At 46.6% G+C, this 26,161-nt stretch overlaps 2 protein-coding genes across 2 annotated transcripts in view; one reads left to right on the forward strand and one right to left on the reverse strand.

Annotated features, from left to right (window-relative positions):
* ORAI1 (ORAI calcium release-activated calcium modulator 1) overlaps positions 1-6,185 on the forward strand; it is a 28,513-nt gene extending 22,328 nt beyond the window's left edge. The window contains exon 2 of the mRNA XM_007539817.3: positions 5,160-6,185. Within this exon, the coding sequence (XP_007539879.1) occupies positions 5,160-5,771 (612 nt within the window). The 3' untranslated portion in view covers positions 5,772-6,185. The remainder of the gene's footprint in view (positions 1-5,159) is intronic.
* An 8,955-nt stretch (positions 6,186-15,140) lies between these two features.
* Positions 15,141-25,883, reverse strand: MORN3 (MORN repeat containing 3). Its single transcript, XM_060192664.1, has 6 exons — positions 25,871-25,883; positions 24,969-25,126; positions 20,750-20,909; positions 15,981-16,165; positions 15,682-15,765; positions 15,141-15,383 (listed from the first exon to the last, which is right to left on the reverse strand). The coding sequence occupies exons 1-5, from the start codon at positions 25,881-25,883 to the stop codon at positions 15,688-15,690; spliced, it is 594 nt and encodes a 197-aa protein (XP_060048647.1). The 3' UTR covers positions 15,141-15,383; positions 15,682-15,687.
* Between the last annotated feature and the right edge of the window lie 278 nt (positions 25,884-26,161).

Here is a 26,161-nt window from a genome sequence, read left to right on the forward strand (position 1 = left end):
AGAAAAAAAAGCCTCCAGGAGCAGTGGCTTCGTGGTGGAGGCATGAACCCTAGCAGTAACCCTGGAGGCCAAAGATAAATAAATAAACAAATAATAATTCAGGGCCTCATGCTTGTGAGTCCAACATTTTATCCACTTTGCCACCTCCCAGCACCCTTTTTTGAAGATTGATTTTGCAAGTGAGAGAGCCAGAACAATGTTGTAGTATATGCAGGGCTGGATATAGAACTGATATTTCATGCACTAAAATTCTGTGTTCTGTGCTAAGCCACTGCTGATAGTTTTTAGTGGTTTAACACAGTCTCCACAACAATTCTGAGTCATGACGTTTTGTTGTCCCTTTCTCTTTTTCTTTTTTGTCTTTAAAAACAGACTTTAATGGTAACAATTCCCATAAGACCAAGTGACCTTAGCTATTACAAGTCTTTGGCAGATGTCACTAGCAGACAATATTGAGTGGCTTCAACTGGGTTCCTCATAAATTTCCTTTTTTCTGATAAGGGGACTGAGACCCATACAGTTGAAGAATCAGTAAAAAGTCAAGGTTCAGGGCTGGTAAAATAGCTCACTTGGATGGTATGTTACTTTGCTATGGGAATGACCCAGGTTTCAGCCTCTGCCACACTGGAGGGAGCTTTAGTGCTGTGATGTGTGTGTGTGTGTGTGTTTCTTTTTTAAAAAATTATCTTTATTTATTGGATGGAGATAGCCAGAAATCAAGAGGGTAGGGGAAATAGACATCTGCAACACTCTTGAAGCTTCCCCCTGCAGGTGAGGACCAGGGACTCGAACCTAGGACCTTGTGCATTGTAACATGTGCATTCAACCATCTGGCCTTCTCTACCTCTTTGTTTCTATCTGGAAAAACTCAGCTCAGAGCCGTGGAGCCCTGGTAATGCCGGGGGTGGGGGTGGGAGAGAGAGCAGGGGTAGATAGCATAATGGTTATGCAAACAGACTCTCATGCTTGAGGCTCCATAGTCCCAGGTTCAGTCCCCCGCACCACCATAAACCAGAGCTGAGCAGTGCTCTGTTAAGGGGGGGGGGGGGGGGGACTCAAAGCTAGACAGCCTGATATCTGAGCCAAGCTCTTCAGTGCCCTCCAGTGCTTTCCAGACCCTTGGCAGGACAAAGGGAAAAGATTGAGGAGGCCAGGCAGTACAGGAAGGAGAGTGGGCAGAAAGAGCTCCTCTCTTCCCCAGGAGCCCTGCCCAGTGGACTAACTGGTCAGGGATACGAGTCAGTGTTTGCGATGTCCCCTCTCAGTTGCTAGGCTTAATGGTGGTGTTGTCACTGGTACACTGCCCACTGCCTGCTGCTCCCAGCCCACATCTGATGAGCTGGTGCCTGCACATAGGGGTGATTGCAAGGCCCAGGTGAAAAGCAGTGGGTGGCAGGCCCAGGGCATGGCCCTAGTGACCCCATATTCTCCAGGAACTGGGGAGCAGCTAATGCGTCAACCCTCGGGCCCAGAGCCCAGGCTAGGGAGTAGATGCCCCTCTCTTCTTGGAAGCCCTGGGCTCCCTATGGCTCAGTACAGCTAGTTCACAGAAAGGGCCTGAGTTTGACCTGGGAGGGCTTCCTCTTTCCACCCTACCCTTCCCTCCTCATTCCCAGAGCAGGGCATAAAGAACTCTGCTGGGCATGGTGTGGAGGTGTGGGGCCAGTAGGGAGGGTTTTGGCAATTGCTTTTTTTTTCCATGCATACTTTCAATACATGCCCAGAAATGAATCCAGTATCTATTGCATGCTTATTGCTAAACAGTGTAGCACTAACACTGTATCTACTGGGGGTAGATAGCATAATGGTTATGCAAAGAGACTCTCATGCCTGAGGCTCCAAAGTCCCAGGTTCAATCCCCCTGCACCACCATAAGCCAGAGCTAAGCGTTGTTCTGGTTTAAAAAAAAAAAAATTAATCAGCAGTTTATGCAGCAGACTTTCCAGCTTGTGGTACCAGAGGTTCCAGAAGCTAGCTCAGCACACTTTACCTTTGTGAGGCTCTGGACTCCATCCCCAGCACCATGTGGGCACACACCATGGACAGCATGGATGGTGGAGAAGTGTTCAAGAGTGTCTCTGCTCAGCCTGCTTCTCCATCTCTCTCTCTTTCTCTCTCTCAAAAAAAAAAAGAATATTGGGGGTCGGACAGTGGCGCAGTGGGTTAAGCGCACGTGGCGCAAAGCGCAGGGACCGGCGTAAGGATCCCGGTTCGAGCCGTGGCTCCCCACCTGCAGGGGAGTCGTTTCACAGGCGGTGAAGCAGGTCTGCAGGTGTCTATCTTTCTCTCCCCCTCTCTGTCTTCCCCTCCTCTCTCCATTTCTCTCTGTCCTAGCCAACAACGAACAACATCAACAATGGCAATAATAATAACCACAGTGAGGCTACAACAACAAGGGCAACCAAAAGGGGGGAAAATGGCCTCCAGGAGCAGTGGATTCATGGTGCAGGCACCGAGCTCAGCAATAACCCCTGGAGGGAAAAAAAAAAAAAAAAAAGAAAATGTTAAAAAAAAAAAAAGAAAAAGAATATTGAACCTGGGGGGAGTAAGGCAGTAGCATAGCGGGCTAAGCGCACGTGGCACAAAGCACAAGGACCGGCTTAAGAATCCCGGTTCAAACCCCCAGCTCCCCACCTGCAGGGGAGTCGCTTCACAGGCGGTGAAGCAGGTCTGCAGGTGTCTTTCTCTCCCCCTCTTTGTCTCGCCTCTCCTCTCGATTTCTCTCTGCCCTAACAGCGACAACAACAACAATAATAACTGCAACAACAATAAAACAAGGGCAACAAAAGGGAAAATAAATAAATATAAAAAAATTAAAATGTGATTGTTGGGATTAGTGGATTTGTAGTACAGGTATTGAGCCCCATTGATAACCCTAGTGGCAATAAAAAATACATGTGGGGAGTCAGGCGGTAGCACAGTGGGTTAAGCGCACATGGCATGAAGTATAAGGACCGTTGTAAAGACCCGGGTTCAAGCCCTTGGCTCCCCACTTGCAGGGGAGTCGCTTCACAGGCGGTGAAGCAGGTCTGCAGGTGTCTGTCTTTCTCTCCCCCCTCTGTCTTTCCCTTCTCTCTCCGTTTCTCTCTGTCCTATCCAACAATGACAACATCAATAATAACTACAACAATAAAACAAGGACAACAAAAGGGAGGAAATAAATATAAATTTTTTTTTTTAAAAAAAGTACAAATACAGAAACATGAAATTTAGCATTTTAACCACCTTTGGTTGATGACTTTTGGTATGTGGGTGAGTGGTAAGAGCAGTGGTTACCACATAGGGACCTTTTATTATATACCAGAAGTTCTCATTTAATTGTTAAAAGGAGTGGTCTAGGAGGTGGTGTAGTAATAAGGTGTTGGATGCTCAAGCATGAGATCCTCTGAACTAATATAAGCGAGTTGCAGCTCAGAGGACTTCCCAGGACACAGGGCTTGTAATAGCAGAACTGAGATTCACTTCTGGGTATCCTCAATGCAGGGCCTGTTTTCTTTCCATATCCACACCTCCCACTCCCATCCCCTGATTTTTTTCCCCCCAGAGCACTGCTCATGTCTGAATTATGATGGTGTGGGGTATTGAGCCTGGGATCTGGGAGCTTTAGACATATGAATCTATTTACATAACCCTTATACTATGTTGCCCCTAGTCTCCCTCTCCCTTAGATTCTGTTGATAACACATCAGAGAGAGTTTCACATGAGACAGAAAGGAGAGAAAGAAGCCATAGCATACTCTGGTATTTGTAGTGCTGGTGACTGAACTGGGAACCTCAGCACTGAAAACCCAATGCTCTCGCAGTTGAGCTGTTTCTCTAGTTGCCTTCCTTTTCTTCATGATAGACAGAGAAATTGAGATGGAAGGAGATAGGGAGAGAGAAGAAGAGACACCAAGTACTGCTTCGCCACTTGTGAAGCTTCCATTCTGCAGGTGGGGACACAGGACTTAATCCTGGAACCTTGTTCATGATAGTATGTGCACTCTCCTGCGTGTACCACTGCCTGACTCCTAGTCCTGCTGCTGCTGCTGCTTTTTTTTTTCTTTCAAACCAAAGCACTGCTCTGGTTTATGATAGTGTTGGGACTTGAACCTGAGACCTTAGAACTTCAAGTATCAAAATCTTTTTGCATCACCACTATGCTATCTCCCCAGCTATCCTTTCCTGCTCATTATTACTATTTTTTGTATTTATTAATGGATAGTGACATTGAGAAATTGAGAGGAGAGGTGGAGATAGGGAGAGAGATATCTGCAGCCCTGCTTCACCACTCACGAAGCTTCCCCCTGCAGGTGGGGACCAGGGGCTTAAACCTGGGTCCTTATACATTATAGCATATAACCAGTTGCACCACTGCCTGTTCCTCCCTGCCTTTTTTTTTTAAGAAAATTATCTTTTTGGGAGTCGGACAGTAGCGCAGCGGGTTAAGTGCAGGTGGCGCAAAGCCCAAGGACCAGCTAAGAATCCTGGTTCAAGCCCCGGGCTCCCCACCTGCAGGGGAGTCGCTTCACAGGCAGTGAAGCAGGTCTGCAGGTGTCTGTCTTTCTCTCCCCTTCTCTGTCTTCCCCTCCTCTCTCCATTTCTCTCTGTCCTATCCAACAATGACAATGACGACAACAATAATAACTACAACAATAAAACAACAAGGGCAACAGAAGGGAATAAATAAATATTTTTTAAAAATGAAAAAAATTATTTTTATTTATTTTCCCTTTTGTTGCCCTTGTTTTATTGTTGTTGTTAGATAGGACAGAGAGAAATGGAGAGAGGAGGGGAAGACAGAGAAGGGGAGAGAAAGATAGACACCTGCAGACCTGCTTCACCACCTGTGAAGCGACTCCCCTGTAGGTGAGGAGCCGGGGCTCGAACCGGGATCCTTATGCCAGTCCTTATGCTTGGCGCCACGTACGCTTAACCTGCTGCGCTACCACCGGACTCCCCTTCTAGCCTACTTTCTAGACCAGTACTTTCCTTCAGCTTCTGAGCTTCAAATGGGTATGTCTGATTATTCCCATTACACAGATGTGAAGACTGAAAGGGCGGACACAGAGGCCAGGAGATTAGGTTCAGAGCTGCATGGGTAGAGCGCCAGGAGCTGAGCACAGCTGTGGGGATTGTGACGGTCCTGACACTCCACCCGCCTCTCCCTTTCCCTGCAGGTGGCCATGGTAGAGGTGCAGCTGGATGCTGACCACGACTACCCTCCGGGACTGCTCATCGCCTTCAGCGCCTGCACCACAGTGCTGGTGGCCGTGCACCTGTTTGCACTCATGATCAGCACTTGCATCCTGCCCAACATCGAGGCGGTGAGCAACGTGCACAACCTCAACTCGGTAAAGGAGTCACCTCACGAGCGGATGCACCGCCACATCGAGCTGGCCTGGGCCTTCTCCACTGTCATCGGTACGCTGCTTTTCCTGGCTGAAGTGGTGCTGCTCTGCTGGGTCAAGTTCTTGCCCCTCAAGAAGCAGCCGGGCCAGCCTCGGCCCACCAGCAAGTCCCCACCAGGCAGCGCAGTCGGCCAAGGCAACAGCACCAGCCCCGGTGGCATCACCCCGGGCCAAGCTGCTGCCATAGCCTCCACCACCATCATGGTCCCCTTTGGCCTGGTCTTCATCGTCTTTGCTGTGCACTTCTACCGCTCCCTAGTCAGCCACAAGACAGACCGACAGTTCCAGGAGCTCAATGAGCTGGCCGAGTTTGCCCGTTTGCAGGACCAGTTGGACCATAGAGGGGACAACCCCCTTACCCCCAGTGGCCACTATGCCTGAGTCTTTCCAGACCCAGGCACTTCAGAGCTTTGGCCTTAAGCCCTTCCCCATGACCTTGACCTGCCTGGCCTCAAAGACAGCCTGCAGCCAGACTGGACTTTCACCAGCAGGCAGAGTGGAGGGAAGAGGCTGTTTTTGTTTTTGTTTTTTAAAGAGAAATTAACTGCACTTTGAAGCTTTCCTCTGAGAATAAGCACTTCTTGTTGTTCCAGCTCCAGGCTCACCTCCTAAGAGGAGATTCCGGTGGGAGCCAGAGCAGGGACAAATGATCCCTTTGTCTCTTCTCATCCTCGCCCCCTCGCCCCCCGCTCCAGTGCCACCTGGATGCTTCCTGTCTCTTCCATCCTGACCCCCTTCCTGTTCAGTGTTGAGTGTGTGCATGTGTGTGTGAACACAAATATACTCATAAGGGACTCCTCTTCTTGTGTCAGTATTTGTTGGGTGTGGGCCACAATCATCTGAACCATCAAATACAGTTTCCCTAGTGTCTTACTGAGAAATTTCAAACCTGCTGAAAAATTGCAGGAATAGTCATTGTAATACATATGTATAAGCCATTCTTGTTTTTATTTTATCTCTTTGTTATAACCAGGGCTTCACTACTCTTGGATAACTTTCAGATAAAGAGACAGAGAGAAACAAGAGCCTTGAAGCTTCCTTCAGTGTGGTGGGGACTGAACTTGAACCTGGGTTACTTACATGGCAAAGCAATGCTCTATCCAAGCTATTTTGCCAGCCCATATAAGTCATTCTTGTGACTTTTAGGAGGTGGTGTTTCATAAAGTCATATGGACTGCACATTGGTACTCAACCATTGCTCCTTATACAAGTTAGTACCTCTGGTCCCAGTATTTATTTATTTTTTAAAAAATTTATTTATTTATGAGAAAGATAGGAGAGAGAAAGAACCAGACATCACTCTGGCACATGTGCTGCCGGGGATTGAACTTGGGACCGTATGCTTGAGAGTCCAAAGCTTTATCACTGCGCCACCTCCCAGACCAAGGTCCCCGTATTTTCATCAGCCATCGATGTGTAACTGTTTTATGTGTTTCTTTTGAAAATCACCTTAAAAAACAAACAAAAATCAAAACCAGGGATGTGGCTCAGCAGAAGGTACAGGAGTTGCATGCCTGAGGCCCTTTTCCAACACTGTATATGCCAGAGCAATCCTCTGCCTTCCTCCCTCTTCCATGAATTCTTTAAGGAAAATGCAGCTCGGGAGTCGGTAGTGCAGCAGGTTAAGCGCACGTGGCGCAAAGCGCAAGGTCCGGCGTAAGGATCCTGGTTTGAGCCCCTGGCTCCCCACCTGCAGGGGAGTCGCGTCACAGGCGGTGAATCAGGTCTGCAGGTGTCTATCTTTCTCTCCCCCTCTGTCTTCCCCTCCTCTCTCCATTTCTCTCTGTCCTATCTAACAGCAACAATAATAACTGCAACAATAAAAAAACAAGGGCAACAAAAGGGAAAATAAATATTTAAAAAAAATTTTTTAAAAAATGCAACTCTGGGAGCTGTGTGGTAGTGCAGGTGGCATGAAGCGCAAGGATCAGTGGAAGGATCCCGGTTCGAGCCCTCGGCTTCCCACCTGCAGGGGAGTCGCTTCACAGGCGGTGAAGCAGGTCTGCAGGTGTCTTTCTTCCTCTCCCCCTTCTGTCTTCCCCTCCTCTCTCCATTTCTCTCTGTCCTATCTATCAACAATGGCATCAATAACAACAACTAAAAAAACAAGGGCAACAAAAGGGAAAATAAAGAAAAATGCAGCTCTGAAGGTGGCACAGTAGACATGGCATTAAACGTTAAAGAAAAAATTTTAAGGCAGGGGTTGATAGCATAATGGTTATGCAAAGAGACTCTCATGCCTGAGGCTCCAGAGTCCCAGGTTCAATCCCCTGCACCACCATAAGCCAGAGCTGAGTAGTGCTTTGGTTAAAAAAAAAAAACTCAAGAAAAAATTTTATAAACTTTTGAGGTTGGGCAGTGGCACACCCAGAAGAATGCACATGTTACCATGCTTGAAGACCTGGGTTCAAGTTCCTTGATACCCACCTACAAGGGGGAAGATTCATGAATAGTGGAACAGTGCCGTAGGTGTTTCTCCTTTTGATAGAAATTGAGAGGGGAGAGGGAGACAGACACTGGCAGCACTGCTTCACCACTTGCGAAGCTTTCCCCCCTGCAGGTGGGGACCAGGGGCTTGAGCCTGTACCTTTGTACACTGTAATGTGTGTGTTTAACCATGTGCCACTGCCTGCCCCCCCACTCTCCCTATTTCTCTCTGCTTCACACTCCCCAAAAATAATAAAAAGGAAACAGAAAGGGTACCAGGATTCATGCAGGCACCTAGCCCTATTGATAACCCTGGTGGCAAAAGAAATAGTAAATACTTTCTCAGCCAACGAGGTAGCACTGAACTCTCAAGCATGAGGTCCTGAGTTCAGCCTCTTGCAGGTGTCCCAGCCTGCTGACTCATGCTCTGGCTCTCCCAATTTCCCCCAACCTTCTCTGTCACTTTTTATTTTGCCTACAGAATAATCACTAGGGCATGGTGCCAGCACTATAAATCCACCATTCCTGGTGGCCATTTCCCCCTTTTTTTCCCTTTCTGTGTTTATTAGATAGAACTGATAGAAACTGTTGGGGGAGGGGAGTGGTGGTGCATCCAGCTAAGCACTCAGTATATGTGCCAGGATCTGTGCAAGGACTCTCCAAAGCAGGGATCTTTACGGATGGAGAAGCACGTCTGTAGGTGTTGTGTCTGTCATTCTCCCTCCCTGTCTCTCCCCCTTTCCTCTCAATTTCTCTCTGTCCTATCGAATTAAAAAAAGAAATTCATGGGGGGTAGACAGTAGCATACTAGGTTAAAGGCACATGGTACTAAGCGCAGGGACCAGCACAAGGATCCTAGCTTGAGGGAGTCGGCGGTAGTGCAGCAGGTTAAGTGCAGGTGGCGCAAAGCGCAAGGACCGGTGGAAGGATCCCGGTTCAAGCCCCGGCTCCCCACCTCCAGGGGAGTCGCTTCACTAGCTATGAAGCTAGGCTGCAGGTGTCTATCTTTCTCTCGCCCTCTCTGTCTTCCCCTCCCCTCTCCATTTCTCTCTGTCCTATCCAACAACGACATTAGTAATAACTACAACAATAAAACAAGGAAAAAAAAAAGGGCAACAAAAAGGAATAAAATAAATAAGTATTAAAAAAAAAAAAAAAGGATCCTAGCTCGAGTGCCAGGCTCCCCACCGGCGGGGGATTGGTTCCGTAGCGGTGAAGCAGGTCTGCTGATGTCTTTCTCTCCCCATCTCTATCCTCCCCTCCTCTAAATTTCTCTCTTTTAAAATAAATGTTTTTTTTTTTTAAATATTTACTTACTCACTTTTGTTGCCCTTGTTTTTTATTGTAGTTGTTTTTACTGATGTTGTCATTGTTGGATAGGACAGAGAGAAATGGAGAGAGGAGGGGAAGACAGAGAGGGGGAGAGAAAGATAGACACCTGCAGACCTGCTTCACCACCTGTGAAGCGACTCCCCTGCAGGTGGGGAGCTGGGATCTCCAGCCGGGATCCTTACGCTGGTCCTTGCGCTTTACGCCACCTGTGCTTAACCCACTGCGCTACTGCCCAACTCCCAAATGGAAAAAATGGCTCCAACAGCAGTGGATTTGTAATGCAGGCACTGAGCCCCAGCGATAACCCTGGAAGCAAAAAAAAAAAGAAAGAAATTGCCAGGGAAGGGAGAGAAACGCCTCAAGAATGGCTTCACTGCTTGTTAAGCTCCTCCATGCAGGCAGGGAGTGGGAGCTCAAAGCTGGGTCCTTGCACATAGTAATGTATGCATTTAACTGCCACTGCCCAGCCCCCCCCCTGATTTTTTATAGTGACATTTACTGCTTAATATTTTGTTATTGGATAGAGACAAATCAAGACGGAAAAGGGAAACAGGAAGAGATTCAGAGAGAAACCTACAGCACTACTTCATTTTTCATGAAGCTTTCCCCCTGCAGATGGGAGCAATGACTTGAAAGTGGGTCCTTGGCATTGTAACAGGTGCACTGCTCAACCAGGTGTGCCACCACCCGACCCCTGTTAAAAGCTTTTCTTCTTTCTTTTTCATTTAATTGCCACCAGGGTTATCACTGGGGCTTGGTGCAGGGTCCACAAATCCACTGCCCCCAGTGGCCTTTTTTACTTTCTTTTCTTTCTCTCTTTAACAATACAGAGAAATGGAAAGAGAAAGATACCTACTTATCTGCTGCATTGCTTGTATAGTTCCCCCCCCCCGTAGGTGAGGAGATAGGACTCGAACCCAGGTCCTTGCACATACTAATATGTGAGTTTAACTGGGTGTGCCACTGCCCAGCCCCTTTAAAAACCAGAGCACTTGGGGGAGTCAGGTGGTAGCGCAGCGGGATAAGTGCAGGTGGCGCAAAACGCAAGGACCGGCAGGAGGATCCCGGTTCGAAGCCCTGGCTCCCTACCTGCAGGGGAGTTGCTTCACAAGACTGCCTTTCTTTTTTTACCTCTCTACCCCACATTAACTTTTTTTAAAAAATTATTTTATTTATTCCCTTTTGTTGCCCATGTCGGTTTATTGTTGTAGTTATTGTTGTTCTTGATGTCGTCGTTGTTGGATAGGACAGAGAGAAATGGAGAGAGGAGGGGAAGACAGAGAGGGGGAGAGAAAGAGAGACACCTGCAGACCTGCTTCATCGCCTGTGAATTGACTCCCCTGCAGGTGGGGAGCTGGGGGCTCGAACCTTATGCCGGGATCCTTATGCTGGTCCATTAACACTTTGCACCACATGCGCTTAACCCGCTGCACTACCGCCTGACTCCTTTTGTTTTTTTTTAAGGAGTCCAGGTCTTTGATTTTTTGTAAACACCCCCATCCAACTTAGTTTTTCTTATTTTTTTATTATTACAATCAATTATTGCACATTTTGGCAGGAATATTTATGTTTTGCAGACAACAAAACTGATGCCCAAAGAGATTAAGTGGCCGGAATTTGAACCTGGAAATGTCTGGCTCAGAGCTTATGCACTCTCAAAATCCTTACGTGGGCTGATTCTGGTTTCACTTTATTTCTCTTTTTTTTTAATTTTTTTTAATATTTATTTTATTTATTTATTCCCTTTTGTTGCCCTTGTTGTTTATTGTTGTTGTAGTTATTATAATTGCTGTTGTTGTTGTTGGACAGGACAGAGAAACTGAGAGGAAGGGAAGATGGGGAGAGAAAGATAGACACCTGCAGACCTGCTTCACCACTTGTGAAATGACGACCCTGCAGGTGGGGAGCCAAGGGCTTGAACAGGGATCCCTATGCCAGTCTGTGCACTTAGTGCCATGTGGGCTTAACCCACTGCACTACTACCCGGCCCCCTTAAAAAATATTTTTTAAAAACAGGGAGAAAGAGCCGGGTGGTGGTGCACCTGGTTGAGCGCACATGTTTTAATGTGTAAGGACCCAGGTTCAAGCCCCCTGTTCCCACCTGCAGAGGAAGCTTCATGAGTGGTGAAGGTGTCTCTCTGTCTCTCTCCCTCTCTATGCCTCCTTCCTCTCAATACCTGGCTGTCTCTATCCAATAAATAAATAAAAATAATAAAAAAACTTTAAAAAAAGGGAGGAGTCGGGTGATAGCACAGCAGGTTAAGCACAGGTGCCACAAAGCACAAAGACCGGCATAAGGATCCTGGTTTGAGCCCCCGGCTCCCCACCTGCAGGGGGGTCACTTCACAAGTGGTGAAGAAGGTCTACAGGTGTCTTATCTTTTTCTCGCCCTCTCTGTCTTCCCCTCCTCTCTCCATTTCTCTCTGTCCTATCCAACAACGGCAACAACAATAATAACTACAACAATAAAACAAGGACAAAAAAAGGGAATAAATATTTTTTTAAAAAAAGGAGAGACCACCTCAATCTCTATTCCACCACTTGAAGCTTCCCCCTACTGGTGGGGACCTGGGGCTTGAACCTAGGTCCTTGCACACTAATATGTATGCTTAACCAGGTGCACCACTGCCTGGTTCCCTAACACTTCTTTTCCTATTAGAGATTTATTTTATTGGAGTAGGGTCATGATTTACCTGGCAAAGTACACACATTACCATACATAAGGACCAAAGTTCAAGCCCCCAGTCCCCACCTCCAGGGAGGAAGCTTTACAAGTGGTAGAACAGTGCTGTAGCTGACTCTATATATATATGGTTTCTCACCCCCTATAAGAAAGGAACAGCATGGGGGGGGAAAGCCACCTGGAGCAGTGGATTCATTGTGCAAACACCAGCCCCAGCTATAATCCTGTTGGCAAAAAATAAATTTATTGCAGGGGAGTTGGGCGGTAGCGCAGTGGGTTAAGTGCACATGGTGCAAAGCACAAGGACCGGCTTAAGGATCCCAGTTCAAGCCTCCAGCTCCCCACCGGCAGGGGGGTGAATCAGGTCTGCAGGTGTCTGTCTTTCTCTCCCCCTCTCTGTCTTCCCCATCTCTTTCCATTTCTCTCTGTCCTAACAACATCAGTAACAACAACAATAATAACAACAACAATAATGAAAAACAAAAGGGAAAATAAATAGATATAAAAAAGAAGAAACTAGTTTAAAAAAATAAATAAAATTTATTGCATGCAAGAAAGTTTCACATGAAACAAGAGACAAGAGCAACACTGGCACATGGGGTATTGAACCCAAAGTCTCAGGCAAATGTTCTATCAGTTGGGTGGTTTTCCTGGCTGTTGAAGTCACTCGGGTTGTCATCTAGAAATGGTTCTTCTATGACTGTAGCCTTAGTTTTTGCTCTACTTGCCTGAACTCAGCATCACTGTCACCTGATCACCTTACAAAATTCGAGTTTCCCAACCCATCCATCCCCCAGAGATTCTGATTCAAGTCGGTCTGGGGGTGTGTCTAGAATCTATTTTTAACCACTGCAAACCCAGGCAATTTTTTTTTTTTTTGGAAACCAGCAGTTAAGAACTCAGGTGTTTTTGTTTTTTCCTCCAGGGTTATTACTGGGGGTTGGTGCCTGCAGTAAGAATTCACTGCTGAGTGGTCCGGGAGGTGGCGCAGTGGTAAAGCTTTGGACTCTCAAGCATGAGGTCCCGAGTTTGATCCCCCGCAGCACATGTGCCAGAGTGATGTCTGGTTCTTTCTCTCTCCCTCTGTCTTTCTCATAAATAAATAAAATATTTAAAAAAAAAAAAGAATTCACTGCTGAGAAGGGGAAGACAGAGAGAGAGAGAGATAGACACATGCAGACCTGCTTCACTGCTTGTGAAGTGAACTCCCCTGCAGGTGGAGAACCAGGGGCTTAAACCAGGATCCTTGTGCTAGTTCTTACACTTTGTACTGTGTGTGCTTAACCCAGTGCACCACTGCCCATCCCCCACGTCAATTTTATTTCTATATTGAATAACATAGTCACACATTTCGAAACACAACAGTGCAAAGTTGCCTCCTCTCCATTCCTAGGTTCTGGTCCTTCATAGAGACAAACATTGTTGCCATTTAATTGTGTTCTCAACAGAGATTTTTATACATAATCATACACCCTACTTTTTCTGCAGAATGGTAGCCAGCACACACTACACCTTAAGAACAGATCTACTGGGAGTCAGGCGGTAGCGCAGCAGGTTAAGCACAGCAGCGTAAAGCGCAAGGACCGGCCTAGGGATCCCAGTTCGAGCCCCTGGCTCCCCACCTGCAGGGGAGTCACTTCACAGGTGGTGAAGCAGGTCTGCAAGTGTCTATCTTTCTCTCCCCCTCTCTGTCTTTTTTTAAATATTTATTTATTTATTCCCTTTTGTTGCCCTTGTTGTTTTATTGTTGTAGTTATTATTGTTGTTATTGATGTCATCGTTGTTGGATAGGACAGAGAGAAATGGAGAGAGGAGCGGAAGACAGAGGCAGCCATGCTGGACCTCTGGTGTCAGGAGGACAGAGAAGACCACACCTTGGGTCAGGTCACCCCACTAGTAATTGGGTAGGTAGAGAAGCTCAACAGAGCCAGTAAGTGTTGGCTGAGCTTGTCTTGTGTGCCAGGGATTGATGAGGATTTAAGATTTATCACTGCTTGGGGGCTGGGTAGTGGTGCACCTGGTTGAGAGCTCATGTTACAATGCACAAGGACCCGGGTTTGAGCTCCTGGTCCCCACCTGCAGAGGGAAAAGCTATGCAAGTGGTGAAGAAGCAGTGTTGCAGGTGTCTGCCTCTCTCACTCTCTATCTGCCCCTTTCCTCTCAATTTCTGACTGTCTCTGTCCAATAAATAAATAAAGATAATAAAAAATTTTTTAAAAAGATTTATCACTGCCTCTCAGGGGTCCCCATTGTCAACACCAACTTTGGGCTGTAGCCCATGTATGGTGTTGGGTTAGAGGTTTCCCTGACCTCCACTCCAGATACCAGTAGCAATTATCCTCCACTAGTTTGACAACCAAAAGGGTCTCCAGGCTTACCAAGTGGCCCCGGGAGTGGGGGGAATAAAAGATCACTCTTGGATTAGGAATATACCATCTGAGGAAATGGGCTGAGGAAATAGTGTAACAGTTATGCGAAAAGACTTTCATGACTCAGGTTTAATTCCCAGCAACACCATAAGACAGAGCTGAGCAGTTCTTTGGTAAAAAAAAAAAAAAAGAAAGAAAGAAAAGAAGAATACATCTATAACCTAGTAACTCTAGGTGGTAAGTACCTTTACTGTCCCCTATTAAGGGGGAGAAAAATCCAGAGATAAGAGAGGTTGGTTGACACACCCAAGGACGCAGTTAATAAACCACACCAGGCAGAGTCCATGTGCCTGCCTATTATGTAACCTCCCTCTTACCTTGAAGGAATGTTGTCTAGATGAGAATTAAGCAAAACCATTCCCAGATAACTGGTTCACAATTAACCTCAATACATGCTCATTATTAATACATGGCAACAAACCTAACCACCTAGTGAGAGCATGTAAGTTTCTTCTGATACATAGAGCCAGCTAAGGGCACAGTCTTTGGGTCACACAGGCAGTAAGTCAGGGCTCTCATCCAGCTACATACTAACTATATGGGAGGGGGTCCATTTTTTGAGGCTCCAGGGTCACTCCTCACAGATGGGGCTTTCTGGTGTGGGCTCTGGCTGGCTATTGCTATTAAAATTCCACTAGAAGCCCAAGATGAGAGCCTTTGTGTTAGAAGCAAGTCAGGTTTGAACGCCCAACCTCAGCAAGCAATGTGGGGTGCAGACTCTTACTCCCCTGTAGTATATCAAGGCCTATCCTGCTGCCCTTCTCTCCCCAACCCCCACCACCAAGAAACATGTAGCCTGAAGGAAAGTCTTCCATCTCCATATCAGTCCCTCTGAAGTTCCCTGTATGCCCCAGCCCAAGTGTCACCCATAAGCCCCAGGAGAATGCCACCAGGTTCTTCTTTATTGTCATGCACTTGGGACCAGCTCAGTACTGAAACAAAAGTCACTACCAGAGGGTCCCCAGGGCCAGCTGGGGAGAAAGGCCCTGGCATCTTTTGGGCGAAGTGATCTGGTGCCAGGAGAGTGAGGTCCTCTGAGGGTGCCAGGGGTGTGCCTGGAGTCTCTGGTCTGAGCAGTTGGGCGGCACAAGTTGAATCTCCCCTAAAGCATATGTGTTCTTTCTGCTGGGGCAAGGGGGTGGTAAGGGATGGTGCTGAACTGATGCTCTTTGTCAAACCCCATGCTGGAGTGGGAGGTGGGGGGCTTAGGTAGGACATGGCTTCACTGACAGATGAGCAACATGGATCACCCATCACACCCCCAGTGAGGGCAGAGGAGGATTAGAATGACGGGTATTTAGGAAAATGAGTTTTGATGGGACTGAACCCAGAGAGACCAGTTGGACTTAAGAAGACAAGAAGCCACCCTCTGGGCAGACCCTGGGAGATCCTGTCAGAGGCTGGCAGGTACAGCTCTCACCTGGCATCAATCTTCATCCTCCTCTGTCTTCCTGAACATGGCCAGCGCTTCCTCCAGCACACCATCGGGGTCCAGAATCTTGATCTGTAGAGAAGCAGACGGGATGCATCAGGGGACATGAAAGGCCCCAGCTGTCAGTTTGGGGGTGCTTTCAGCCTCATGAGGTGCTGTCAGACTCCCTGGGATTCTCTGACTGAAACAAAACATTGGTTGTTCTCTGGCTGGGCTGGGCCAGGCTGGGCTGGGTGTGCTGGGGTGCTATTCTCTGTCCCCACTGGATGTGTTCAGGGGCTGCTCACCTCAGGTATGGGGAACTTGGTGGGCTCAGGGGCCTCGTCACGGCCAAAGTCGATCATTGTGCCACACTTAGCCACATCGTCCACCCAGAAGCCCTCAAACAGCTGGCCATGGTCCAAGTGGAAGAAGCGCCCTGGCCCATTCTTCATGCCTCTCTGCCACTGGCCCTCATAGCGGTTTCTGTTCTCTGGGGGGAAAGCACAAGGAGGCATGGATACAGGCAAAGCAGACCCTCTGTCCTTCAGGCTAGAGCTTGACTCCAAAAACTAGAAGGAAGCCAGATTGAATAAAGTGTCCTGGGCCTGGTGGAGAGGGGAGTGTGACTCCTGGAGGCAGACAGGATTCAGGCCTTGCTTCTGTTTGCTACACTCCTGAACCTAGATAAGCTACTCTTTTTTTTTTTTTTTTTTTGCCTCCAGGGTCATTGCTGGGGTTTAGTGCCTGCACCACGAATCCTCTGCTCCTGGAGGCCATTTTCCCCATTTTATTGCCCTTGTTGTTACCCTTGTTGTTATTATTATTGTTATATTACTGTTGTTGTTGTATAGGACAGAGAGAAATTGAGAGAGGAGGGGAAGACATAGAGGGGAGAGACAGAGAGACACCTGCAGACCTGCTTCACCACTTGTGAAGCGACTCCCCTGTAGGTGGGGAGCCGGGGGCCCTCAAATCGAGATCCTTACGTCGGTCCTTGTGCTTAGCACCACGTGAGCTTAACCCACTGTGCTACCACCCGGCCCCCAAGCTGCTCTTTTAGCATCTTTTCCCATCTGTAAAAGCTACAGAAAACAGGACTGTCAAAAAAAGTTCACTTGGATAATGTGCTACTTGGCCATATATGTGACTCAGGTAACAGCCTGGCCCCATGGCAGTGGAGGAAGCTTTGGTGCTATGGTCTCTTTCATTATCTCTATCTCTCCCTCTCTCACTCTGTCTCTTTGTGTCTATCTGAAAAGTGTGGTGAAGCCCTGATTATGACAAAAAAAATAAATAAAAATCAAAAACCAAACCAAACTATATCAAAGTAACATGAATGAGCCAAACTTCCCCAGCACTTATAGATGCTGACCCTAGGCTATGATTGTGTTTCATTTTGCCTCCCCGGGACAGTTCTATGAAGAAAAAAAAATCTTTTTTACATGTGGGACTGAAAGAGCTCAGGGAGCCTGACTTGCTGAAGGTCATCACAGAGCCAGGAAAGGGCAGAGGCAGGATCTGAAACCTGGAATCCAACTCAGAATCATGAGCCAATTCTAAGTTTTATCTGATGGCAGTTTAACAAAAACAACAAAGCTCACACCTCTCAGTCCTAACACTTTCTAGTTGTGTGACCTTGGACCTCATGTGTAAGAGAAGAATCACAGTAGCGCCCACCATGAAGCATTGTTGTGAAGATTAAATGAGTGTTTAGGACATGGAAGGACTAGAAAAGAACATGGAAGATGACTAAATCAACTCTAAGTCATAGGTAGCAAACCTTTTATTTTAATTAATTAGTTAATTTATTTGTAAATGGGCAGACTATTAAGTCATTTTAGCTTTGTGAGACCATTAGGTCTCAGGACAACATGTAAATGGCACACAAGTCTGGGGTCAGTAGAATGGACACATTATCATGTACAAGGATCTAGGTTCAAGCCCTGGTCTCCACATGTGTGTGGGAGGGAGGTTTACAAGCAGTGGAGCAGTGCTGCAGGTGTCTCTCCTCTCTTTCTATCTCAAGTCTGTTTCTCACCATTTATCAAAAGAAAAAAATATATATATGGCCATTGGGAACAGTGGTAGACTCATGCAAGCACTGACCCCTATTGATAAAACTGGTACCAAAAAAGTGCAAGTCTATGTGTCAAACTTTATTTACAGATACATGTTGGGGTGCTGGGGAGACAGCATTATGGTTTTGCAAATGACTTTCATGCCTGAGGCTCTGAGTTCCCAGGTTGAATTCCTAGCACCACCATAAACCAGAGTTGAGCAGTGGTCTAGGAAAAAAAAAATGTTGGACTGGATTTGGCCCAATGGCTCTAGTTTGCTGACTTGCTACATTGAAGTATTAAACTGTATCAGGCTCTGCACTAAGCACTTTGCACTAAGCACTTTGAATTCCTCATCAAATCCTCACCACAGCTTGGAAGACTGATTTACTGCAGTCATGTGTGGTTCAGTGTAATATTCTGAGAAATTCAACAATTCCATCATGTGACAAAATCATAGACTGTAATGCCGCATACCTAGGTGATACAGCACACTATACACCTAGGTCGTGTGGGGCCGCTGTCATACGTGTGGTCTGTCATCGACTGAGATGTTGCTAAGCGCTGAAGGATTTTTATTCTAATTTTACAAAGGGGGGCACTGAGGCACATAGAGGCAAAGTAACTCACCCAAGATAATATACCGAATGCTAAGAAGGAAAGGAAGCAAGTGCTGAGACTAATGGGAGAAGTTGCTTAAGCAGAGTGAACAGGGAGGTTTTCTCTGAGAAGACAGTGCAAAGCTCTGGGGGGAATCTCTCTTTCAGGAAGAGGGAACAGGAGTGCAAAGATCCTGAGGCAAAAAGAGTGGGAGGGAGGGAAAGAAATTTAGTTTGGGGGCTAGGTGGTGGTGCACCTGGTTGAGCAAACATGTTACAGTGCACAAGGACCCAGGTTCAAGCTTCTGGTCCCCACCTGCAAGGGGAAAAGTTTATTAGTGGTGAAGCAGGGCTGCAGGTATCTCTCTGCCTCTCTTCCTCCTCTCTATCTCCCCCTTCCCTCTCAATTTCTGGCTGTCTCTATCCAATAAATAAATAAAGCTAATAAAAAATAAAGAAAACGGGGTTGGGTGGTGGCACACCTGGTTGAGCACACGTGTTACAGTGCAGCAAGGACCGGGTTCGAGCCCCCGGCCCCCACCTGCAGGGGGAAAGCTTCGCAAGTGGTGAAGCAGGTCTGCAGGTGTCTCTCTGTCTCTCTCCCTATCACTCTCCTTCCCTTTCAATTTCTGGCTGTCTCTATCCAAATAAATAAATAAAGATAAAAAAAATAAAAAAAGAAAAGGTAAAAAAAAAAAAAAGAAAGAAATTTAGTTTGACTGAAACTAAGGCAGTCCAAGTGGAGAGAAGGGATAGGAGTAGATGCTGCAGGGCCCCAGAGACCACAGTAAAGGTTCTGAGGGCCATGAGGACCATAGATAATCGGAGAGCAGATGGCAATAAGGTCTAATTTCTGGAAGCTCTCTCCCATTGCTATGCAGAAACTAAATTAAGTTCTGACATTTCTGTAGGTTTCTCATAACTCTTCCCTCTGCTTAGTAGTCCAACTCCTCCTTCCCTTCTGGTCTCTATTCAAATGTCACCTCCTCAGTGATGCAATCCTGGACATGTCAACCTAAATTATTACCTGTCCCAATTTCTTTGTCATTTCTCAACACATTTTTATGTCTTCATAGTTTGTTTTTTTTTTTTTTTTTAGCACTTTAGTCCTCACAACTAACAGGATGTGTAACCTTGAGAGGTAAATTAACCTCTCTCTGTGCCTCACTTCACTGGTGAAATGAGGATGCACATATCTGATAGGATTATTGCAAGGGTTAACACAGCTCAAAGATAGGCTCTGTATTGTGACCATAAGAAACCTTGTTTTAAGGGCCAGGCCGTGGTGAACCTGATAAAGTATATGTGTTACAATGCTCAAAGATATGGGTTCAAGCTCCTGGCTCTCATCTGCAGGAAGAAAGCTTCAACAGTGCTGAAGCAGGCCTACAGGTGTCTCTTTCTCTCTCCTTATCTCCTGTTTCCCTCTAGATTTCTGTCTCTATCTGGTAAATAAAATAAATGCTTAAAAAATTTTAAAAATCTTATCTTGTTTGTTTTTTTAATATTTATTTATTCCCTTTTGTTGCCCTTGTTTTATTGTTTTAGTTATTATTCTTGTTGTTACTGATGTCATCGTTGTTGGATAGGACAGAGAAAGAAATGGAGAGAGGAGGGGAAGATAGAGAGGGGAAGAGAAAGATAGACACCTGCAGACCTGCTCAGCTCTGGCTAATGGTGTGGCAGGGGACTGAATCAGAGACTTCAGAGCCTCAGGCATGAGAGTTGGTTTGCATAACCATTATGCTGTCTACCCTGCCCATTGATTAATGCTTATTTATTTATTTTTCCTTTTCTTAAAATTGTTGTTGTAATTATTGTTATTGATGTCGTCGTTGTTAAATAGGACAGAGAAATAGAGAGGAGGGGGAGACAGAGGGGGAGAGAAAGATAGACACCTGCAGACCTGCCTCACCGCCTGTGAAGCTACCCCCCTGCAGGTGGGGTAGCTCTAACCAGGATCCTTAAACCAGTCCTTGCACTTTGTGCCGCGTGCGCTTAACCCGCTGCGCATCGCCCGACTCCCAATTAATGTTTATTTTAATATTTGTATTTATTATTAGATAGAGACAGAGAAAATTTGAGAGGGGAGGAGATAGGGGAAGAGACAGAGACACTTGCAGGCCTGCTTCACCACTCATGAAGCTTCCCCCCCACCTTGTGTGCATTTAACCAGGTGCACCACCGCCTGCCTCCCCTGATTAACGTTTATTACTAGGTTTCCATTTTTGAGTATAAGCTTCCTAAAGGCAAGATTCTAGTCCTTTTCGTTCATCTAGCCCATCATAGAGAAGCTTGGCTCGGTTGGGGCGTGGCCTCGGAGAGGGGTGGAGTCATCGTGGGGCGTGGTCAAAGGACTGAGGGCGAAAGACCTGGAGTCCGAGGGCGGGGCCAGTAGGGATAGGCAGGGGTACTCACTCAGCCTCAGCATGCCCTCCCCTTCTGGCTTGTCATTACACCACTGTCCCTCGTAGACGCTACCGTTGCTGTAGTACATGCGGCCCCACCCGCCACGCTGGTTGTCACTCCACTCGCCCTCGTAATACTCCTTGGGTCCGAAAAACCGGATGCCATAGCCCTGAGAGTACAAAGATAGGGACGTTCACCGTACTCCTTGGCACCCGAGCCAGACACCCGGGTGCACCCTCGCCGCCTCTCGCAGCCCTACATCTTAGCTGATGGTCTATCTACATAAATCTTCCAGGCTGGTGGTGGCTCACCCAGTGGAGCACACGCGTTACCACGCACCAAGATCCTGGTTAAAGCCTCGGGTCCCTACCTGCAGGGGAGAAGCTTCACAGTACTGAAGCAATGCTGCAGATGTTTATCCTTCTCTTTTCCTCTTTATCTCCTCCTCCCCACCCAATTTTTCTGTGTCTCCTCAATAAAAAAGCAAGAAAAAGAAATATCTCGGGCAGCGGTAGATAGCATAATGGTTATGAGACTCTTGTGCCTGAGGCTCCAAAGTCCTAGGTTCAGTCCCTCACACCACCTTAAGCCAGAGCTGACCCGTGCTCTGGTAAAAAATAAATAAATAGGAGTCGGACGGTAGTGCAGCGGGTTAAGTGCACGTGGCACAAAGTGCAAGGACCAGCATAAGGATTCCAGTTCAAGCCAGAGGCTCACCATCTGCAGGGGAGTCACTTCACAAGTGGTGAAGCAGGTCTGCAGGTGTCTATCTTTCTCTCCCCCTCTCTGTCTTCCCCTCCTCTCTCCATTTCTCTCTGTCCTACCCAACATACCCAACAATGACGACATCAATGATAACTACAACAATAAAACAAGGGCAACAAAAGGGAATATATATATATATCAGTCTTCCCATTCCTCTCTCACTTTCTGCCATCTTAACTTTCTCTCCCTAACTGTGTCTCCCTAACTCTAACTTGACCCTGTTAAAAGTTGCAGGTGCCTGGGACCGGAGGTGGTGCACCCAGCTGAGCACACACATTAACATATACAAGGACCAGGAATCCCTCATCCCACCTGCAGGGGAGACACTTTAGGAGAGGTGAAGCAGGTCTGCAGGTGTCTAACTTTCTCTGTCCTTTTGTTTTTCTTTTTTTAATAATTTTCTCCTTTTGTTGCCCATATTGTTTATTGTTGTTGTTGTTATTGTTGTCATTATTGGATAGGACAGAGAGAAATGGAGAGAGGAGGGGAAGACAGAGGGGGGAGAGAAAGATAGACACCTGCAGACCTGCTTCACCACTTGTGAATCGACCCTCCCTGCAGGTGGGGAGTGGGGGGCTTGAACTGGGATACTTGCACTGGTCTATGCGCTTCGTGCTATGTGTGCTTAACCCACTGTGCCACCACCTGGCTCCCAGTCCTTTTTTTTTTTTTTTTTTTTAACCAGAGCACTGATCAGCTCTGGCTTATGTTGATGTGGAGGGGATTGAACCTAGGACTTTGGAGCCTCAGGCATGAGAGACTGTTTGCATAACCATTATGCTATCAACTTTTGCCCTCTCTGTCCTTCTTTATCTCCCACTTCCCTTAATTTCTCTCTGTCCTATCCAATTACAAAAAAAAAGAAAAGAAAAGAAACTCAAAAAAAAAGAAAAGAAAAGAAACTACGAAAGGAACAATGGTTGCTGGGAGCAGTGGATTTTAGTGCTGACATGATGCCAGAACAGTAATCCTGGGGGCAGGAGAAAAAATTCCCAGGTGCCTCTGAGAATCCCATCAAAGCTATGAGTTTTCTCACCTGAAAAGTTAATGCCAGGGTAGAGGGTAGATAGCATAATGGTTATACAAAGAGACTCTCATGCCTGAAGCTTCCAAGTCCCAGGTTCAATCCCTCATACCACTATGGACCAGAGATGAACAGTGCTCTGATAAATAAATAAATAAATAAATAAATAAATAAATAAATATTAAGCAAAAGTGTCCAATCACAGAGAACCACCTGTACTCCACATATCACACCTAGAAAGGTTTCTTGAAATCACAGTCTGCTCAAAATCCAGGCTAACTTGATTCCATAGGGAAACCTGCCGCACTGCAGTTAACTTGATGTTCGACTGCTCCTTCCCACTGCTACTTGTCCCTCCTTGGCTACTTCCCTTTCCCTTCCTCCCCATGGCTGACTCCTTGCCTCTGGTGCTATAACATTTCCTACTGGAAGTCTATCCTGAATTATCAATGACTATCCTCTGGGGTCTTTTGAAAAATCTCTATGCTTGGGGCCCAGTGGTAGTAGTAGTAGTACACTTAATTGAGTGCACAGGTTCAAGCCCCCAATCCCCACCTGAGTGGGGGGAGGTTCATGAGTGGTAAAGCAGTGCTGCAGGCGTCTCTCTCTCTCTCTCTTTCTCTCTTTCTCTCTGTCTTTCTCCCTCCCTCCCCCTTTTCTCTCAATTTCTCTCTGGCTCTATCCAAAAAAAAAAAAATCTCTATGCTAACACCATATTATATATAAGATGTTTATTCTGGAATCTCTCTCTCTACTAGTAAGTGAACAAAATCATGAAATCTTGGGTTCTGAGGGTCAGGGTCGGACAGTAGCACACTTCTTTGAGCTGGTTTCCTCATCTGTAAAGTGGGGTTTGAAGATGCTGAAGAAGGGCTGGGAAAATAGCTCACTCAGATAGTGAGCTGCTTTGTTATATGTGCAACTCAGGTTCAAGCCGGCTCCTACATCATTGAAAGAGCTTCAGTGCTGTGATCTCTCTCTCTCTCTCTAAATATATATGTTCTTGATATTGGACAGATACAGAGAGAAGTTGAGATAGTTAAGAATAGAGAGACACCTGAAACACTGCTTCACCACTTAGAAAGCTTCCTCTCTGCATGTGGGGGCTGGAGGTTTGAACCCAGGTCCTAATGCATGGTGGTGTGTGTGCTTAAGTGGGTGTGCCACCACTACCACCTCCCTCCCCCACCCTCTCTCTGCCTTTATATCCTATTTTTAAAAAATAAAAGAAGGGGTAGGTAGCATAATGGTTATGCAAACAGATTCTCATGCCGGAGGCTCCAAAGTCCCAGGTTCAATTCCCTGCACCACCATAAACCAAGGCTGAGCAGTGTTCTGGTTAAAAATAAAAAAATAAATAAAAATTAAAAAATAAAATAAAAGAAGGACACTGAGGAAGACATAGTGGTGTGAGAACAGCTGAAATAGCATCTGTCAGATTCCAGGATCACAAAAATGTTGCTCAGTAGCAGTATTATTGGCCCAGGAGATGGTGTAGTAGGTTAAGTACTGACTTTTCAGGCATGTAGTCCAGAGTTCAGTCAAGAACTCATGTACCAGAGTGATGCTCTAGTTCTCTGTCTTCTTTACTACATACATACATTATTTTAAGTAGCAGTACTGTGTTATTATGGCCTTGTGGAGTGATCCATCCATGTGTACTTGAATCATGCACAAGGACCTGGGTTGGAGCCCCCATTCCCAACCTGTAGGGGGAAGCATCATAAGCAGTAAAGCAGATCTGCAGGTGTCTCACTGTCTCCCTCTCTATCTCTCCCTCCCACCTCAATTTCTCTGTCCTATCAAATAAAGGGGGAAAATGTGCACTGGGCCCCCACAATAACCGTGGTGGCAATAAAGAAAGAGAGAGAAAAGAGTAGCCTGAGAGACAGTGTCCCCAGTTTGGGTCTTTAGGTCAAGGATATTTCTCTGGCTGGCTTCTATCACTCAGGACTCTCTTGTCCAATGACCAAGGGCTGGCCTCTGCTTTCTTACTCCCACTTTTCCCACAGTCCTCATATCCAGGCCCTACAAAAGAGTGATTTTCAGAAAAAAGAAAGTCAGGAAATGAGTGGGGATGGGAAGGTGAGGTGGGTTCAACCCACACAGTCTGGCTGACCCTTGCAGTCTGGCTGGCTTCATTTAGTCACAGTGTTTCAAAGGCTCCTCCCCAGCCCATTCCTCCAGCTTCCTGTTTCCTGGCTTTTGTTCTGAGAAACCTTCGTGATGCCCCACCCCTTCCTTCTCCCACCCACCCACAGCACCCCTGTAACTCCTGCCATCACACAACCCCTCCCGTTCTCCCAGGCTTCTTTGACTTCTGCACACACACACATGTGCTTTCACCCCATCTCACTAACCACCCACCCATTACACGCGCGTGCGTGCGAACACACACACACCACACCCTGCTTTCACCCCCACCCATAAACCACTCACCCATTTCTTATCGCCTTTCCACCAGCCTGAGTATACTCTCTTGTACTTTCCTGTCTCGGGGTCAGGAAGGCTGAGGGTGCCATAACCATCTCGCTTTCCAAACTTCCAGTCCCCCTCATAGATGGCTCCTGTTTTCTTCCAGATTTGAGTTCCTTTCCCTGCTGACACATAGATGGGTCAACACTGCAAACGAGGGCTCCATGGGCCTGGGGGTGGTACTGTAACTACTTGGGACTCAAAGTTTCACAAATTTATCTACTTATTTATGGTCGAACCAGGGTTTCCTTGCTCTGAACCATTTCTTTCAGAGAGAGATGATGGATAGAGGCAGAGAGAAATTGAGAGGAGAGGGGGAGATAGAGAGGGAAAGAGACAGAGAGACACCTGCAGCCCTGCTTCACTACTCAAGAAACTTTCTCCCTGCAGGTGGGGACCAGAGGTTGAACCTGCACTGCAACATGTGCGCCTGGCCCCCACTTATTTTCATCATTTGCTTATTTACTTATTTTCATTAGAGGTGAATGAGAAAGAGACCAAAGCACCATTCCAACATATTCAGTGCAGGGATCAAACCAAAGCCTCCCACGTGTAAGTCCTACACCCTCTCCACTGAGCTGTCTTCCCAGTTCTCTCCCACCCCCAGATTGCGGTGGTGGTGGGAGGGGAGAAGATAAAGAAACTAAAAACACCTTATTTAGGAGGTGATGCAGTAGATAAAGATTGAACTCTCAAACGTGAGGTCCCTAGTTCAATCCCCAGAACCACATGTACCAGAATGATGTCTGGTTCTTTCTCTCCTCGTATTTTTCTCATAAATTAATTAATTAATTAATTAATTAAAAAAAACTAACAAAACCAAAACAAACAAACAAAAAACCTTAAAACACCATTCTATCACCCACAGACCACCCACATGGTGGCAGGAATGCAATTCACAGCCTTCTACATAGTAAGGCATGTGCTTTATCTGCTAAACTACCTCCTGGGTCTCCTTTATCTCTCTTTTAAGTTGCATTCATTGATATTAGAGACAACCAGAGCACCATTGGCTCTGGCTTGTGTGGTGCTGAGGACTGAAGCAGGGGCTGCACACATGGAAGTTTTGCACTCCTGCTGAGCCAACTCAGTTTATTGCCACCAGGGTTATTGCTGGGGCTTGGTGCCTGCATGATGACAGTGGCCATTTTTCTCTC

Source organism: Erinaceus europaeus, chromosome 6 (genome assembly GCF_950295315.1).
Source record: "Erinaceus europaeus chromosome 6, mEriEur2.1, whole genome shotgun sequence".
In the NCBI taxonomy this organism is placed as follows: domain Eukaryota; kingdom Metazoa; phylum Chordata; class Mammalia; order Eulipotyphla; family Erinaceidae; genus Erinaceus; species Erinaceus europaeus.